Source organism: Gopherus evgoodei, chromosome 1 (assembly GCF_007399415.2).
Source record: "Gopherus evgoodei ecotype Sinaloan lineage chromosome 1, rGopEvg1_v1.p, whole genome shotgun sequence".
In the NCBI taxonomy this organism is placed as follows: domain Eukaryota; kingdom Metazoa; phylum Chordata; order Testudines; family Testudinidae; genus Gopherus; species Gopherus evgoodei.
In genome coordinates, this window is record NC_044322.1 from 4,289,677 (window position 1) to 4,305,795 (window position 16,119).

The 16,119-nt window shown below is 55.6% G+C and overlaps 1 protein-coding gene across 2 annotated transcripts in view; it reads left to right on the top strand.

Moving 5' to 3' along the window:
* Positions 1-16,119, top strand: part of PDE2A (phosphodiesterase 2A) — a 395,134-nt gene that overhangs the window by 312,724 nt on the left and 66,291 nt on the right. For both annotated transcript variants that reach the window (XM_030556586.1, XM_030556595.1), the window contains 2 exons: positions 9,706-9,815; positions 10,779-10,834. In XM_030556586.1, the coding sequence (XP_030412446.1) occupies positions 9,706-9,815; positions 10,779-10,834 (166 nt within the window). The remainder of the gene's footprint in view (positions 1-9,705; positions 9,816-10,778; positions 10,835-16,119) is intronic.

Genomic DNA, 16,119 nt, shown 5'->3' on the forward strand with positions numbered 1-16,119 from the left:
GAAGGATGTGAAAAAATTGGAAAGAGTCCAGTGGAGGGCAACAAAAATGCTTAGGGGGCTGGAGCACATGACTTATAAGGAGAGGCTGAGGGTGTGACGAACTGGAAAAGTTCTTAATGTTTTCTCTGAATACTGTGTTGGTGCCTCAGTGTCCCCATGGCAGTTCTTAAGTATCTGGCAGAACAAAGGGCTAGTTCACCTAAATGCCTAACACTCTGTCTCTTAGCAACTGATGGCCTGGGCCCCTCCTCTGCAAAGGTGCCAGCTAAAGGTGTTGGAGACAAAGGAATCAGGTGACCTTCTGGCCCGGGAAAGGGGCTGAGGAGAGAGGAGGGGCTGGGAGGGGTTGTTAGTCTGGAGCTGGCTGGGGTCAAGGGTGGAGGGCAGACCTGGGGGTCTGGCTCACTGCCCCCCAGAATGGACCCAGCCGAGGGGTCCGGTTCGCTGTATCTACAAGCTCTGTTTTAGACCCTGTTCCTGTCATCGAATAAACCTCTGTGTTACTGGCTGGCTGAGAGTCATGTCTGACTGCAAAGTGGGGGTGCAGAATCCGGTGGCTTCCCCAGGACCCCGCTGGGGTGGACTCACTGTGGGAAGCGCACGAAGGGGCAGAGGATGCTGAATGCTCCAAGGAGAGATCCAGGAGGTGAAGCTGTGTGAGCTTCTTGCCCTGAACAAGTCTGCTCCAAGGGAGAGGAGGCTCCCCAAAGTCCTGCCTGGCTTGGTGGGGAGCAGTTCCAGAGCATCGCCCAGGAACTCCGTGACAACTGGTGGCAGCGGCGGGACGTACTGCACCCCGTGAATGGCGCTGCTTGCAGTAAGTGACTGGGGAGCAGTAAAACAAAGGAGGGATAATGAGGACCAGGCGTGCTGAAGGCTCAGAGATGGACGGTTTCAGGGGGCAGTTAATCTCTGCGAGTGTGTGACCAGCGAGAAGGACTGTTGGAATAACGGGGTCCCCCTGAGGACTGCAGCGAGCAGTCTCAGGGGCGGAGGAGCTTGCCGCTCGACCCTGGGAGAGAGAAGGATTTTTGCAGTTGCAGGGTTCCCCTAGGGATTGCAGGAGCAGTCCCAGGGGCGGAGGAGTCTGCAGCTCAACCCTGGCAAAGAGGGGGTGATCACGAGAAGGGCTGGCACACCAGGGGTTCTTCCTGGAAACCATGGGGGAGCCAAGAGCACACAGGCCTGTGAGTCCAGAGCCACTTGGGAACGGTGAAGTGATGGCCTATCACCATCTCCTTAAGAAGGACATTGTGATCCTGTGCACAAAGAGAGGGTTACGCATGGGAAAATTCACCAAGGCACAGTTAATTGTGCAGTTGGAGGAGAAGCACCGCTCTGAGGAGCAGATTCCTGGCCCAGATGGGGCTACAAGAGGATCTGGGAGCAGCTGGAGCATCAGCCAGGCATCCCCGGGAGTCTGGTCCCCAGTCAGACAAGGGTCTTCACGATTGGGTTCCCCATCAGGAGATTGGAGACGGATGGGATGGGAGCAGAGCCCGAGAGAGCGAAAGGACCGTGAAAGAAAGCAAGAGCCTGAGGAAAAGCTGCAGGAGAAGCAGCAGCAGCGTGGACTGGTGATGGTGGAGCAGAAAGACATAGGGGGCTGCCCAGGGGTCAGTGGGGAAACACGCCTGCAGGGGCAAGACCCTGGGACAGAGAGAACTGTGGTGGTGCAGCCCCAGATGCTGAGGGACTGTGGGACCTGGGTGAAGTTCCCTGGGGTGAGGCCCCTCGCCCTGCCTATGGCCCAGATCCCTGTGCAGACCCAGAAGGGGTCGGGCTGGCTGGTAGTTGGGGTTCTCCAGAATATCGGCTGGGAGGCCCTGCTGGGGGGTGACTGTCTCCCCATGGGACAGGATCCAGGCCCCGCTCCTGTAACGTCCGAGGGTTTGAATTCAAATCCAGGGAACCAATTGGCTAGGATGGAAATGGTCAGTGAAAATGCAAATAACCTGGCTGGCAGGGGGGAGGGGCTGCTGGGCTCAGGATACCTGCCTACCTATAACCAGCCCCCTGGGGCTGAGTGGGAGGGAGAGATGCTCCCCGCCCCCCTGCACACCGGAGAGGGGGCTCACGCTGGCTCTGATGCTGTGACCAGAGCAGAGAGCTTGCAGCCTGCCCCCACTGGGACAGCAAGGGCAGCGCTGAGCACAGGGGGAGCTGAGACCCCAGCTGAGTGGGGAGACACCCAGGCAGGGCAGGTCGGCTGCCAAACAGGTTCGCCTGGTCCAGATGTGCTGCTGGGAAGTGATTGCACAGCAGGGAGTGAGCTACCAGGGACAGGGCTCAGGGGGGCTGTGACCCCAGGCCCAGTCAGCGAGAGGAAGCAGGTCCCACTCCCTGCCCCAGCTGCTGAATCCCAGACCGAGCTGCAAAAGGATCCCTCCTTGGAGAAGCTGAGGGAACTTGCTGGCCACAGCGCTGCAAACCCCCTTGGGGAAGGCCGCAGGGACAGAGTCCTGCAGGAGAAGGGATTCCTGTACCGGGAATGGGCTCCCCAAGGGGAAGTAGAACTGGGGGGGAATCGGGAGGCAGCTGGTGGTACCCCAGGAATCCACAGGGTTCTTCCCATTTAAGCTGCTGGATGGGAGGAAAGTGAGGGGACCCCTGGACCTGAAGGGGAAGGATTGGATGGAGAAGGGGGAAGACCCCCTGGGGGATCTCTTCCCTGAGGTGGGAGACAATCTCCCCATCAGGTTTTCCCCGTTCAAAGTCACTGGGAAAGCAGCCCAGAACCTGGAGAGAAAGGTCAGGGACATGCTGGCTTTAAATGGAATCCAGCCATTTTACAGCCCATGGGCATCACCCGTGGGGCTAATCCCCAAGCGAGACAGAATGATCTGGTTTTATGGGGGCTATCAAAAGGGTTCAAGCCGCATAAACCTTCCCACATGCGGCCTGCAAGTGCCATCAAGCACACCCGTCCTAAGGGAGGGCGTAAGACTGTACTGCCCTGGTGTAACTCACACCAAGGAATGGGAGAGATGCTGGGGCATCCATGGGAAAGTTGGTGGGTTCAAACTTCCCCAGGTCACTGGCTGAAGTGACCTCGCTCAGTTCGGTCTCGAAAGGGGGAGAGATGTGACGAACTGGAAAAGTTCTTAATGTTTTCTCTGAATACTGTGTTGGTGCCTCAGTGTCCCCATGGCAGTTCTTAAGTATCTGGCAGAGCAAAGGGCTAGTTCACCTAAATGCCTGACACTCTGTCTCTTAGCAACTGATGGCCTGGGCCCCTCCTCTGCAAAGGTGCCAGCTAAAGGTGTTGGAGACAAAGGAATCAGGTGACCTCCTGGCCCGGGAAAGGGGCTGAGGAGAGAGGAGGGGCTGGGAGGGGTTGTTAGTCTGGAGCTGGCTGGAGTCAAGGGTGGAGGGCAGACCTGGGGGTCTGGCTCACTGCCCCCCAGAATGGACCCAGCCGAGGGGTCCAGTTCGCTGTATCTACAAGCTCTGTTTTAGACCCTGTTCCTGTCATCGAATAAACCTCTGTGTTACTGGCTGGCTGAGAGTCACGTCTGACTGCAAAGTGGGGGTGCAGAATCTGGTGGCTTCCCCAGGACCCCGCTGGGGTGGACTCACTGTGGGAAGCGCACGAAGGGGCAGAGGATGCTGAATGCTCCAAGGAGAGACCCAGGAGGTGAAGCTGTGTGAGCTTCTTGCCCTGAACAAGTCTGCTCCAAGGGAGAGGAGGCTCCCCAAAGTCCTGCCTGGCTTGGTGGGGAGCAGTTCCAGAGCATCGCCCGGGAACTCCGTGACAGAGGGAACTGGGATTGTTTAGTCTGCAGAAGAGAAGAATGAGGGGGGATTTGATAGCTGCTTTCAACTACCTGAAAGGGGATTCCAAAGAAGATGGATCTAGACTGTTCTCAGTGGTAGCAGATGACAGAACAAGGAGTAATGGTCTGAAGTTGCAGTTGGAGAGGTTTAGGTTGGATATTCGGAAACACTATTTCACTAGGAGGGTGGTGAAGCACTGGAATGGGTTACCTAGGGAGGTGGTGGAATCTCCTTCCTTAGAGGTTTTTAAGGCCTGGCTTGACAAAGCCCTGGCTGGGATGATTTAGTTGGGGATTGGTCCTGCTTTGAGCAGGGGGTTGGACTAGATACCTCCTGAGGTCCCTTCCAACCCTGATATTCTGTGATTCTATGATTCTGTCTGCCAGCTGGGGCCAGCACACTGGAGGCAAATTGGAAGACTGGACTTGGGGGAATGTTCCAGTCGCTATGTGAACTTCCTGGACTGTCCCCTGGGTCTGACCTGTTCCCCGTTGAGTGGCCACACTTACACAGCGTGTGGGCTCCTGCCTATTACACACCATCACACTCCTATACAAAGACACAGACACACCTGCACCCTCACACGACCCCACAGCCAACCACAAGGAGTCCGACCCAGAGGTCTGCATCCATTCACAGTCACCTGTGGGGTGTTGCCCAGGCACCAGCGCACCCAGCAGCAGACACGCATACAATGGCTACAACCCTACTTCCCCCACCCCACTGGCTCTCCTGAAGCGCAGCAGAACCAATTTCCTTTCCCACTTTGCAGCAATGATTCCCAGAGCCACCTTCAGAAGGATTTTAAAACAAGCCACTAAAGAAACCAGCATAGTCCCCACAGTCTCCCCCACTGGCTCTTCAAATTATTGCTCTGTGTTCCCCCCAACGCCCGGGCCTTTCCCAAGAATGACTCAAGAGCACAGTTTGAAACCCCCCAATTCTTTTTTTGCGGAAAATCCTGAAAAAATTCCTTTAAAAAAACAATAACCCTTCCATACCACCGCCCTCCCCCAATTCCCCACTTTGAAAAGCACATTTTCAGTTTGGGAAAATCAAACATTTAACTTTTTTTTTCTTTCGTTTTCTGTTTCCGGTTCTTCATAGGGGGGGAGAATAGACTCTTTAGAGCAAACCGACAAAGTGCTGTGAACATGTTCATTCTGGTCTGGCAGTGGGTGGGCTTAGCACCGCCTGCGACGAACTAGCGGCATCCCAGGGGGTGGGGCTGAGGCTGGAGACCAGCTGAGAGACTGCAGGTCACCCGGGCCTTAGCTAAAAGGCCAACCCGCAGCATCGTTGGGCGAGACAGAGAGTAGACCTGTGTACACCACCCTCCGGGCTCTGCTTGAGGCCCAGATCTGCAGAGAGCAGTTAGGCAATTCCCCAAACCCCTACCAAAGGGGAACGGCCCTCGTTAATCTGTCTGGTTTACGCTGGACTGGTTTGGTTCTTGAGGAATATACCCATCGCTCAAGAAAGGCACCAAAATTCCTCAGGTGTTGGGAGTTTTCTTCCCTGCCCAGGGTGGCGAGATGGCCCCAGAGGAGCCATTTTCCCTGGGCAAACATTTTGATGAAAAGTTTTCCACCAGGGAAAGGCAGCGTAATCTGTGGCCCCTCGCTGGGATTGTAGTACAGAGTGTTTTACCAATTCCAAGCCGGTGGGGGCGAGCCAGAGCCATTCCCGCCCCATGGCTGGCTGGAGACCCACATGGCACCAGTTGGTGCTACCCCCTTTGGGAACAGGGTGTTCCCACCATCCAGCAGCACAACCGGAGTTAATTGGAGCTCCTGGTGGATGGTTCCAGCAGAGGCCTGACCGGTGACTGGGCTCCAGGGACTGAAATACTGAGCGGGTCCCTCCCAGTCAGCGCTGGACAGGCTGGTGGAGGGTGGGAATCAGCCACACTTGTCCTGGCGCTTCTCCTGCCCGGGAGGGAACCAGAGCACATCCTTGTCCTGGGCCGCCAATCCAGCGTCCTTCACCAGTGCGACAGCTGCCTGTATAGACATTAGCCGGAGACAGCCATCAGTCAACGTGGCAAGCCGCGATCTCCATCTCCGGGCCGGTCAGCAGCAACCAAGCACTGGGCGTGATGGATCTCCGGGGTTGCTAACGCAGGCGGGTCCGTTCAGACATGGATCGTGTCATCCGCACTCCTGCAGGTGGGCAGTGCTGCCTGCGGCAGGTAGCCCTTTAAATAGCACTGGCCCAAGAGCCACACCTGGGCCGCTCGGCTGCTAACTTTCTAACCCTCCTCGCCTGCAGAGGGCACCCTCCCTCCCCACACTCCTCTGCATAGACTGTCTGCCAAAGGTGACCCAAGCATGTGCTGCCCCTAGTGGGAAGGATGAATTACTACATGCTAAAAGACTGTCCTTGCCCTGCCGGCTTGTACATATCGTACTAATATTGTGGTTCCCTTTTACCTGGTTCACACAAAGATCGGAGATGCTGTCTCCTTGCAGGAGAAAATGTCTTACAGCCCAGGGGGATTTCAGGGGGACAGGTCACCCCTTAGACGAGCATATGGCTTTTTTTTTCTATGTTAAAAGAAATAAGTCGCATTTCATTTCATCCACAGACGCTCTCTTCACAACCAGGGGAGAGAGGTTGTCACATTCCAGCACAAAGGAGATGCCCATTGCTAGAGGACTGCTGACTACGTATCTCTCTGTGTGATTAATGAGGAAATTGCTCCTGGAAATCCCCTGGGGGCCAGGATGTAAATCTGGAACAGGAGTTTGACCTAGCACAGACATTCACTGTTGCTCCGTGGACGAGGGTTTGACCACATGAACACAGTCACATGCGCGCCTCCAAGCCAGTTTAGATGAGCCGGCTTTAAAGCGGACCAGACTGTGACAGGCAGGGCACAGATCCCGTATGGCTGGAGTTGTTCATCCTGGAAGAACTCGGAGCGCTGCTGTGGAATTCTGGACCACTGCACTCTGAGCCTGGGCTGTCAGTCACTCCGGTTTGAGCCTAAGCCCCTTTTCTGTCCACACACAAATCAGTCTGACTCGGGTCAGCAAGCGCTCTGGATGCTGGTCCTAGGATCCTGCTGGGGGCGCGGGTCAGAGTCTACAGTTCTGTGACCTGCCGAGAGCTGAGGCCAGGCAACAGGACTCAGATCTGGCTCTCCGACAGCCCAGCATTTGGGGATTGTAACATGCTGCTAGGGGATAGCCAGAGCTGCAGGCCCCAGTGTTACCTCTCTGCCTTAGCACGAGAGATCTTCGCTAGAGATATGACCGTGGGTTAGTGCCAGCCTGTCTTCCTTCCCAGCAAACTGGTCCAGACTGCAGCATCGGCAGACCAGGCCATGCTCGAGCGTATTCAGGTCGGTTTGCTTGTGTGTAAGTATAGATCAAAGTACCGGCGAGCTGTGTAAGAGTGTATGGGGCATGTGAACTTCATGAAAATGAATGGGATGTTACTTGCGCTGTTTTCACGTCTCTGTTCCTGTTAGAATGCAATACCGAACATTTACGTTGTGTCTTGTGTGTACCCTGGGACTAAACAACCCTTCCAAGACATCTTGGGAAATGCTAATCAGCGGCGGTTCCAGGCACCAATGCAGCAAGTGTGTGTGGGGGGTGGCAAGCCGTGGGGGGTGCCCTGCCGGTCCTTGTGAGGGCGGCAGTCAGGCAGCCTTTGGTGACTTGCCTGCGGGAGGTCTGCCAGCTCTGCGGATTCGGCGGCAATTCGGCGACAGGTACGCCAAAGCCGCGGGACCTGTGGACCTCCCGCAGGCAAGTTGTTGAATCCGCAGGACTGGGGACCTCCCGCAGGCGCGCCGCCCAAGGCTGCCCGACTGCCGTGCTGGAGGCCGCAAAAAAGCTAGGGCCGCCCCTGATGCTAATGAAGGACTTTAACAGCAAATGTTGATTTCAAAGCAAGTGGCCATTATGTGTGATGGTCGAAGACCAAAAGATTAAGTGCCCTCCTCACTCCCCATCGTCAAAGGAAAAGCCCATTGGGTAAAGAGACTGTCAGCTAGCCTTCTCACAGGAGAAGATACAAGAATGGATTCAAAGAAAGATCCTTCCTCTCTGGACTGTCTGGACTCTTACAAGGAGAGGTACCAGATGCAAAGCAGAGATCCCCAGAGACCATCCAGGTACCCTGAAAAGACTTTGGGGAACTGGCAGTTTATTACAAACTGTGACTCACCTGTGTATATTTTTTCCCTGTTTTAACCTCTCAAAAATTCTCAATCTTTTTTCTTGGCTAATAAATCTTTAGTTAGTTTACTGTAGGTTTATTTGCCTGCTAGTGTTGCCTTTGGTGTAAGATCTGGAGTACCAACTGATCTAGGGTAAGTGATAGCCTTTTGGGGGCTGGGAGAAACTTGAGGTGGTGTGATTTTTGGTGTAAATGCCCTGCTATAACAAAGCCCGGTTTGTCTGGGTGGCCAGATAAACTGAAGAGTCTAAGAGGACTGTCTGTGACTCCATGGTAAGCGTGGTAGAGTGACCCAGGAGTTCACATTTGTTACTAGCTTGGTGAAGTCTAATTATGGAGCACACTGCCAGTTAGGGGTGCCTGCCCTGGGTTCTGACAGTCTGCCCTGAGGTCGGCAGTCCCGGTCGCGAGCCGCTGCAGACAGCGTGACAGAGACGCTACCTGCCTTAACCGTGCCTAGCAGAGACATTCAGGGACCTCCCGCCTAAGCTGCTCAGAGATGTTTCTCTGCACTGTGCAGCCTCTCTCATTCTGCATTCGCAGGCAATCATACGTCCATTACTCCTTAGGAGTCACTGCGCTGCTGCTGATTAATTTAATGGGCGTTTGACAAACTCTCTTCTTTCCCAGCAGCAGTGGGGTTGTACTAAAAGCGAAACCCGTTTATTAAACAACAAGCCTGTGGGTTAGGTGATGCCAAGGATAAGGAGTGATGACAGGAAGAGTTACAAGCAAAGAAAAGTAAAGGCTGCTTCTAAGACTAAACCCCAATTTAATCAGCTTGAATTCTTGGTCAAGACGGTTTCCCTGCTTCCAGCATGACGGGCTTTTCCAGCCAGGATCCATCCTTCCTGCCTCAAAATGCTGTGTTCATCATGTCCCCGCAAGAGAGGGATAACGCAAATGTCTTTTTGCCCCCTTGTGTCACCCCGAAGTCTCTGTATCAGGAGCCGGGAAGGCTTCCTGCTGTTTGCTTCCTGGAGACTCCCTGTGCCCCCCACCGTTTCGTATATAAATGGGGCTTCCAGGGTTTTGATTCCATCCTGCTTAATTTGCACTGGAGACCCGGGGACAGATCTGCCTGCCCTCCTGTCTCCCTTTGGTTGGTCATAGACTTTAAAGCATAATATCAGTGTAGGGTTCATAGTGACCTTTCGCAGGGAGACGGATCACCAGGGTATCACCCCACTCTATCGACTGTAATGGTACAGGAGTATTGGATACAATCAGTTGATTGAAGAGCTTGTTGGTTGGGGTTCAGGCCCCCTGCTTTTCCCCTGGCGTGTCTGGGCCCTGATTGTCACAGGGATGCTCAGCTCCGGTGCCTGGGCCAAGCCCATGGTTGAAATTCAAATCTGGGTCTGTGGATGAATTCCAGCCCGAAGCAGGGCAAAGTTCAGCCGTGGTGATGCATTTGGCCCTGTCTCTAGTGCTCCGGTTTGAAACTAAACTTGTGAACCCAATTCCGGCCAGAGAAGCAAGTGCCATTGGCCTAAGTGGAGTGCCACTCGCCCCGCTCGGCCCTGGGCTCCCGGTGGCTCAGGTGCTAGCTCTGAGCACTCTGGCACTGCTCGGGGTGCCCGTCAGAGTGCCTGTCTCCCATGCCGGGGCAGGCTGTCTCCAGCCCATCCCTGGTGGCTAGGGAAGCCTGCGCCTGATTCTCCAGCCGCTCTCCTTGGAGCACCATCTGTGCCCCAGGTTGGCTCAGAGCTGGGCCTTCTGCTCTTGTGCTTTCAGAGATGCCGTCCTCAAGCAGAAGCAGGTGGGATGCAATGGGCTGCCCCAGTCGGAGCTCCAGGGCAAACCGATGGATAGCCTGGCGGCACCTTTGCCTCCTGATAAACAAGGTAGGAAGAGGCCGGGGTGGGATAATGCGGGTGGGGGTGAACGGGGTGGAGCATAAGTCCTTGTGTTTCATCCTCTGCATTTCTAATGGACTAGTGCTCAGTTACTGCAGTGACACGTGCAGGGCACAGATAGATCAATCAACAGCTCTGTCATGGGGTATGTGGGAGAGACAGACCACGAAGCACATGGGATAGATCGATGGATGGAACATGGGATGGGTGAGGGGATGGAGGGATGGAGAGTGGACTTCATGGGATGGATGGAGAAGGGGATATGTGGGATGGATGGATGGAGAAGGGAGTACATGGGGGGATGGAGGGATGGAGAAGGGAGTACGTGGGATGGATGAATGGATGGAGGGAAGGAGAGCAGGGTATGTGGGATGGATGGAGAGCGAGATATATGGAAGGAAGGAATGGATGGATAGATAATGGGGTATATGGGATGGATGGATGAGACTGGGATTCATGGGGTGGATGGGTGGAGAGAGGGGTACATGGGGTGGATGGATGGAAAGGAGTGTAAATGGGGTGGATGGATGGATGGATGAATTGATGAAGAGGGGGCACTAGGGTGGATGGATGGATTGATGGAGAGAGGGTACATGAGGTGGGTGAATGGATGAATGGATGGAGAGGGGATACATGGGGTGGATGGATAGATTGATGGATGGAAAGGAGTGTAAATGGGGTGGATAGATGGATGGATGGATTGATGAAGAGGGGGTACTTGGATAGATGGATGGAGAGGGGGTACATGAGGTGAGTGACTGGATGGATGGATGGACTGATGGAAAGGAGCGTACATGGGGCAGATGGATAGCTACCCACCCATCTATGGTATCTCACCAGACATCACCAAGTCTGCAAATGCCAGCATGTGTCCCCGTCCTGCTGCCCCTATTATCACCCTAGTTTTGCGTCTCCTCTGCACCGGGCTGACTTTTCTGTCTTGCTTTGCAGTGTTGATAAACCCGCTGGTGGACAAGGACTCGGGGGAGGTGGTCGCTGTCATCCTGGTAAGTGAATGGAAGCTAGTGGGAAGGGGAGAAAGCTGGAAGGGGGCAGGCCAGAGGAACGGGCAGCCAAGACGTGCTCTGGGGCCAGCCTTTGTATACAGAGGGGTCTGTGCTGCAGGATTGCACAGCCCTTCAAAGACGGGCCCCCAACTCCCCACCTGCCCCCCATGTGACGTAGGAACCTACGCAGTGGGATGCAGCGGCTGCTTAGCCCCACGCAGGCCCAATACGCTGGCTTCTCTCGGCCCGGAGACCATGAGCCTGCCACATGCTCCCTAGCCGAGAGGGTTGGGCTTTAGCTCAGGCGGAAAGGGAGGTGATTTGCTGCCCTAGGCCCTGTCCCCATCCCTGCAGGGGACTGACTGGCCACCTCTCCCTGTAGCCATCAGCTGCAGGCAGGGTTTGGATCTGATCGGTGCATGGGATGTGCCCACATGGGTGCCCAGGATTGCCCCCTGCCCTGGCTGTGTCCTCACATGGGTGCCACCGTCTGGGGCAGATCTCACAAAGTCTGGCCGTACGAGCGTTAGTTCCTGGGGGGTACATGGGGTGGATGGCTGCCACCGGCTTCCCACCCATCTCTGGGCTGCCCAGCTGCCACTGGTCACCGCTACCTTTACAACGACCAGCCCAGGGCAGCCGGGTGGACTCCCGGACCTAGCGGACGTGGGAACGGAAGCTCGCTGGCTCCCTCTAGAGGTGAAGCCGGAGAACTCAGGGTGCCTTGCTCCCGGGCGCTCAGCTGTATGTGCTGCTCCCTGGCTCCCCCTGCGGGCGAAGGGGTAGAACTGCGGAGGGGGCCAGTCATTTTTCCTCTATTAAATGGAGCCCGGGGGCCACACCGGAGCCTGGCCGTGACTGGACAGAGCTGGGTTAGGAGCAGTCAGCGTGAATGCGCCGCCCCTTGCTGAGATGAGTCAAGGTAAAGCTAAGCTCATCAGCTATCGCCGGACCCTCGTCCTCAGCAGGGTGCTCTGAGCCTGGGCACCTACCCGCTCCACTCCCCAGAGCGCCACGTACTGGCCAATGCGCGTGTCTCCGCTGCCCCCTCGGGGGTGCACAGGGAGCAGCAGCAGGCCCTAGACTGCAGCAGGAGATGGTAGGTGAGTGCCTTTAGCGCAGAGGGCCGGGGTTCAATTCCTGCTTATGGCTGTGGAGTCCCGCCTGGCCGCAGGGCTGTTCTGGGTTGTAAGCTGCTCTGTTTCGTGTCAACTGCTCCTGTGCGGTCAGGGGTTTGCACACACCAGCATAGCGCAGGGAGCTGTGGGCTGGCTGGTACAGGGACCGCTGCAACTGGCAGCTCCTGGGGTGACTCAGCAAGCAGCCGTGTGCCAAGCAGGCTGTTGCGATGGGCCTGGCGGGGGCCAGGAGCCCGGCAGGAGTGAGCTCTTCTGAACACTTGCATTGAAGTGGATTCCTCCCAGCCCGAGGCACACGTGAAGAGGGCAGCGAGATGAAATGCAAGGTTAACGAAGAGCCCCTGTCTGCCTCTTGGCACATACCGCCTGGGCTCAGCCCTGAAAAGGTCCCGATGCCAGCGGGGAACACGGCTCCCGCTAATCAGCTCAAGGAGCAGGGAGAGAGGAGGGTTTAAGTGGATTAAGGAGCGAGACAAGCAGCAAGAGATTTTTCTCCAGTGCTTATTAAAAAGGAATTACGATAATTAACAAGCACTGACCTTTCTCAAACTCACGCATTGGGCCCGTTGCTGGGGAGCGCTCCCAGCCCCGCCGCTGTTCACGCACACGTGTTCACGTACATGCCAAGGGCTCGCACAGATGTGACATGTTCTCCTCTCTGCCGCGCGGCACCTCCATGCACAAGTCCCATGCACCAGTCAGACATGCCGCCAGCTGTGGGAGGCTCCTGCGGGTTTTTCACGGGCACGAGGCAAACACGTAGTCCTACATATGTGATGTACACGTATGTCCTTTCACACACGCAACCCAGGCTGTTCAGTTCAGGGGGACTTTGTTGGCGTGACATGCTAGACAAACGTTGCCAGAGTGTCGAAAAGAGACAATGGCTGTCACAGGCTGGAGAGGGCTGATCCCAGTTAGCAGGGTCCATTCCTGGGAGGATGGTGGGTTACAGGGTAGTTTTAAGACAGTTCCGTAGATTTCGGACCTGCATTGTGCAACAGGGCTGCCTACAGTAGTAGGGGACCTGGGCGGTCCTGCGTAGCCCTATGCCCATCACGCAAAGCCGCCTCTGCTGTCAAAGCCACCTTTGCGTGGCACACTTGCGCCCTTTCACATACGTAAATCCCTTCCCCGCTCTGTCCCTCCTCAGCTCCCTTCTCCCTCCATCCTGTCCCCACCTCCCAAATGGCAGAGTCCAGATCAAGCCCCAAAGAGGCCGCAGGTGCAGCTCCGTGGGGCTCCATCCAATTTCGGCTCCCAGGGGCAGGTGCTGGGTCATGTCCCTGGTCTGTTCAGCTCCTTCAACGCCACAGGCCCTATGGAAATACAGTCACTGCACTCAGCGGCCTGCCCTGTGCTAAAAGAGCTGCGCCAGTTTCACTAAGCTGATCTGGCATAAAACCCTAATGGCGACACACTTAAAAGGTTGTCTAAGGGCTTGGCACTGGTGCCCATCCCCGTAAAACATCAAAGCAACAGGGACACAGACACCAATGAGTCTTCAGATCCTCTTCCTCCTCGAAGTCAGAGCTCGGCCTGGGATATTTGCTCAGTTGCTTTCCCCACTGTATCCAGCACCCGTCCGGAGACTCCATGGGAAGATCTGCCAATCCGAACCACCCTGGCCCGTTCAGCGACTCTCATGCCGTGCCTCTCCTCTCAAACAGCTCACGCTCTAATTCACTAATGCCACTTCCAAGTGGCAGCAGGCCCTTCTGAGAGCAGGTGATTCTGTTACTTAATGACTGATTTAGGAGAGCAAACAGCCCATTAGCTTGCTGGCGATGCCTGATGTCTCGGAGCTGAGTGGGGAAGCGGAGACCTCGCTGCTTCCCATGGAAAGCGCCTGACATCGGCTCAGCTCCTGGAACGATGAAGAGCGAGGAGCCTTGCTGGGCCATTCTTCGATACCGTTTTGGCCCAGCTTGTCGGTGTTGTCAGCCTGCAAGCAGTTGCTAAGAGCAAAGCGCTAATTAATTAGAGACAGTAACGAGCTAGGAGCTACTCACACACCAATCTGAAAGAGGGGGACAGGGGACTGGAATTGAGAAGCAAAGAAAATACCCACAGCCTCTCTGTCTGTGTAACCACATCTGTCTGCCATGCACATGCCTATGGGCTGTCACACACACGTGCATGGCAGACAGATGGTGTTACACAGACAGACACACACAGGGGTACATGTTCTAATGCACACGTGCTGTAACACACAGCAGTACATGTTCTAACATGTGCTGTAACACACAGGGGGTCCATTTTCTAACACACAAATGCTGTAGTACGCAGGGATACATGTTCTAGCACACATGCTGTAACACACAGGGATACATGTTCTAACACATGTACTGTAACACACAGGGGTACATGTTCTAACACATGTACTGTAACACACAGGGGTACATGTTGTAATGCACACATACTGTAACACACAGGTACATGTTCTAACACACATGCAGTAACACACGGGTACACATTCTAACACACATGCAGTAACACACAGGTACACATTCTAACACACATGCAGTAACATACATGCTGTAACACACAGGGGTACATGTTTTAACACATGCACTGTAACCCACAGGGGTACATGTTCCAGCACACACACACTCCCCCAAGTGTAAGATGGATTCCAGCTGCGAAGGTAGCACTGAACCCCAAATCCCTGAGAGTCTGGGGGTTGAGAGCTGAGGACAGCGGCTGGCTGCCCCAGGCATGCTGCAGCGCAGGCAGCAGTGGAAGCTATCTCCTCTCTGTCAGTGCCCCCGGCATCTCTTTTCAGGTGTGCCGGTGATAGTCATTTCCCAGGTACCTAGTGTGAGCGATGGGCAGCTGGTGGGTGGCTGAGAGCCGCTACTGTGAATTGGAGGAAGAGAGCTAATGAACCCGAGCGTGTCTTACCGGGAGCCAGGGAAAAGGTGATCACAAGAGACACATGGTGCAAAATGGTTGACGCACACACCGCAGTCTTGTGATCTCTCCACACACACACACACAAACACACCCATTCTCTGCCACCCGTCGTGTATTGGGGTGAATTTGCTTCTTCGCCCGGCCAGCGTGACGTGCCGCAGTGGCCAGCACGGGGAGCTCTGAGCCGGTTGACTAATCACCTGTCTAGGTCAGAGCAGGCTCCTGGCCCGACGTGCCGGAGTCAAGCAGCGCTTCGTTGACATGCCCAGCTGAGCTCTCTGTTTGTCTTTCTGGCCCCGGGGGCAGGCAAAGCCTGAGGATTGCTAGCGCTGGCGAAAGCCAGGTGGCCGGGCAACCTCCCGCTCCATCAGTCTGGGTTGCTTTGGAAAGGTTTTTGCCGATCAATTAGTCCAAAGTGGGGCCTTGCTCCAGCGCCATTTCCCCGCCGATCCCAAGAGCTCTCCAAACACTGGTGAGTAGCAGCAGGGAGGCATTATGAGACTCAATGTCTAGGCCCATCTGGTGCCTTCGCGTAGTGCAGGTGCCTCCGCCAGCCCACCTGCGCCCGAGAGTGGAGTCCATTGAATAACACTGGGGTCCTACCACACCATCACATGCAGCCTTTCCTGCAGGGCAGGGGGGATCCTGAGCCAGTCGAATCGGCCTCACTACAAGAGCTCTGTGGATTTACAACAGCCGAGGGGCTGGGCTCCAGGCTTGTCCCAGAGCTACACCACAGCTTCGAAACAGTCCCTTGGAGGTCCCCGGTCAGTGGGCCAGACGCCCAAGGGGACCCGCTCCTCCGTAAGGGGCAGCCCCACAGAGACTCGCTTCAGCTCTACTGCATGGCGAGGGGGCTGCTCTCACGACCCAGACACTGCTACAGCGAGGCCAGGCACACACCTCCTGTCCCCTGCCCTGCCCCAAGGGCAGATTTAACCCTCTTGCCTCCACCGGGCAGTAATGCAAAGTACAGGAGGGAAACTGAGGCACGCATCGGCATCATAAAAATATGACAGAAGTTATCACTTCATCTGCAGGCTCCAGGTGCTGATCCAGAGCTCATGGGGGTCAAAGGAAAGTGCATCCTTTAGCTCAAGGCCCAGGGCTGCTTTTGCCCAACGAAGCGTTGCTCTCTAGTTGTCCAGCTGCTCTGCTGGCTGTTGCCCCCTAGGGGTTGAAGATAGGAGCTGGAAATGGCAGGCTGAGCAGTTCAAGCTCACCCCCTGG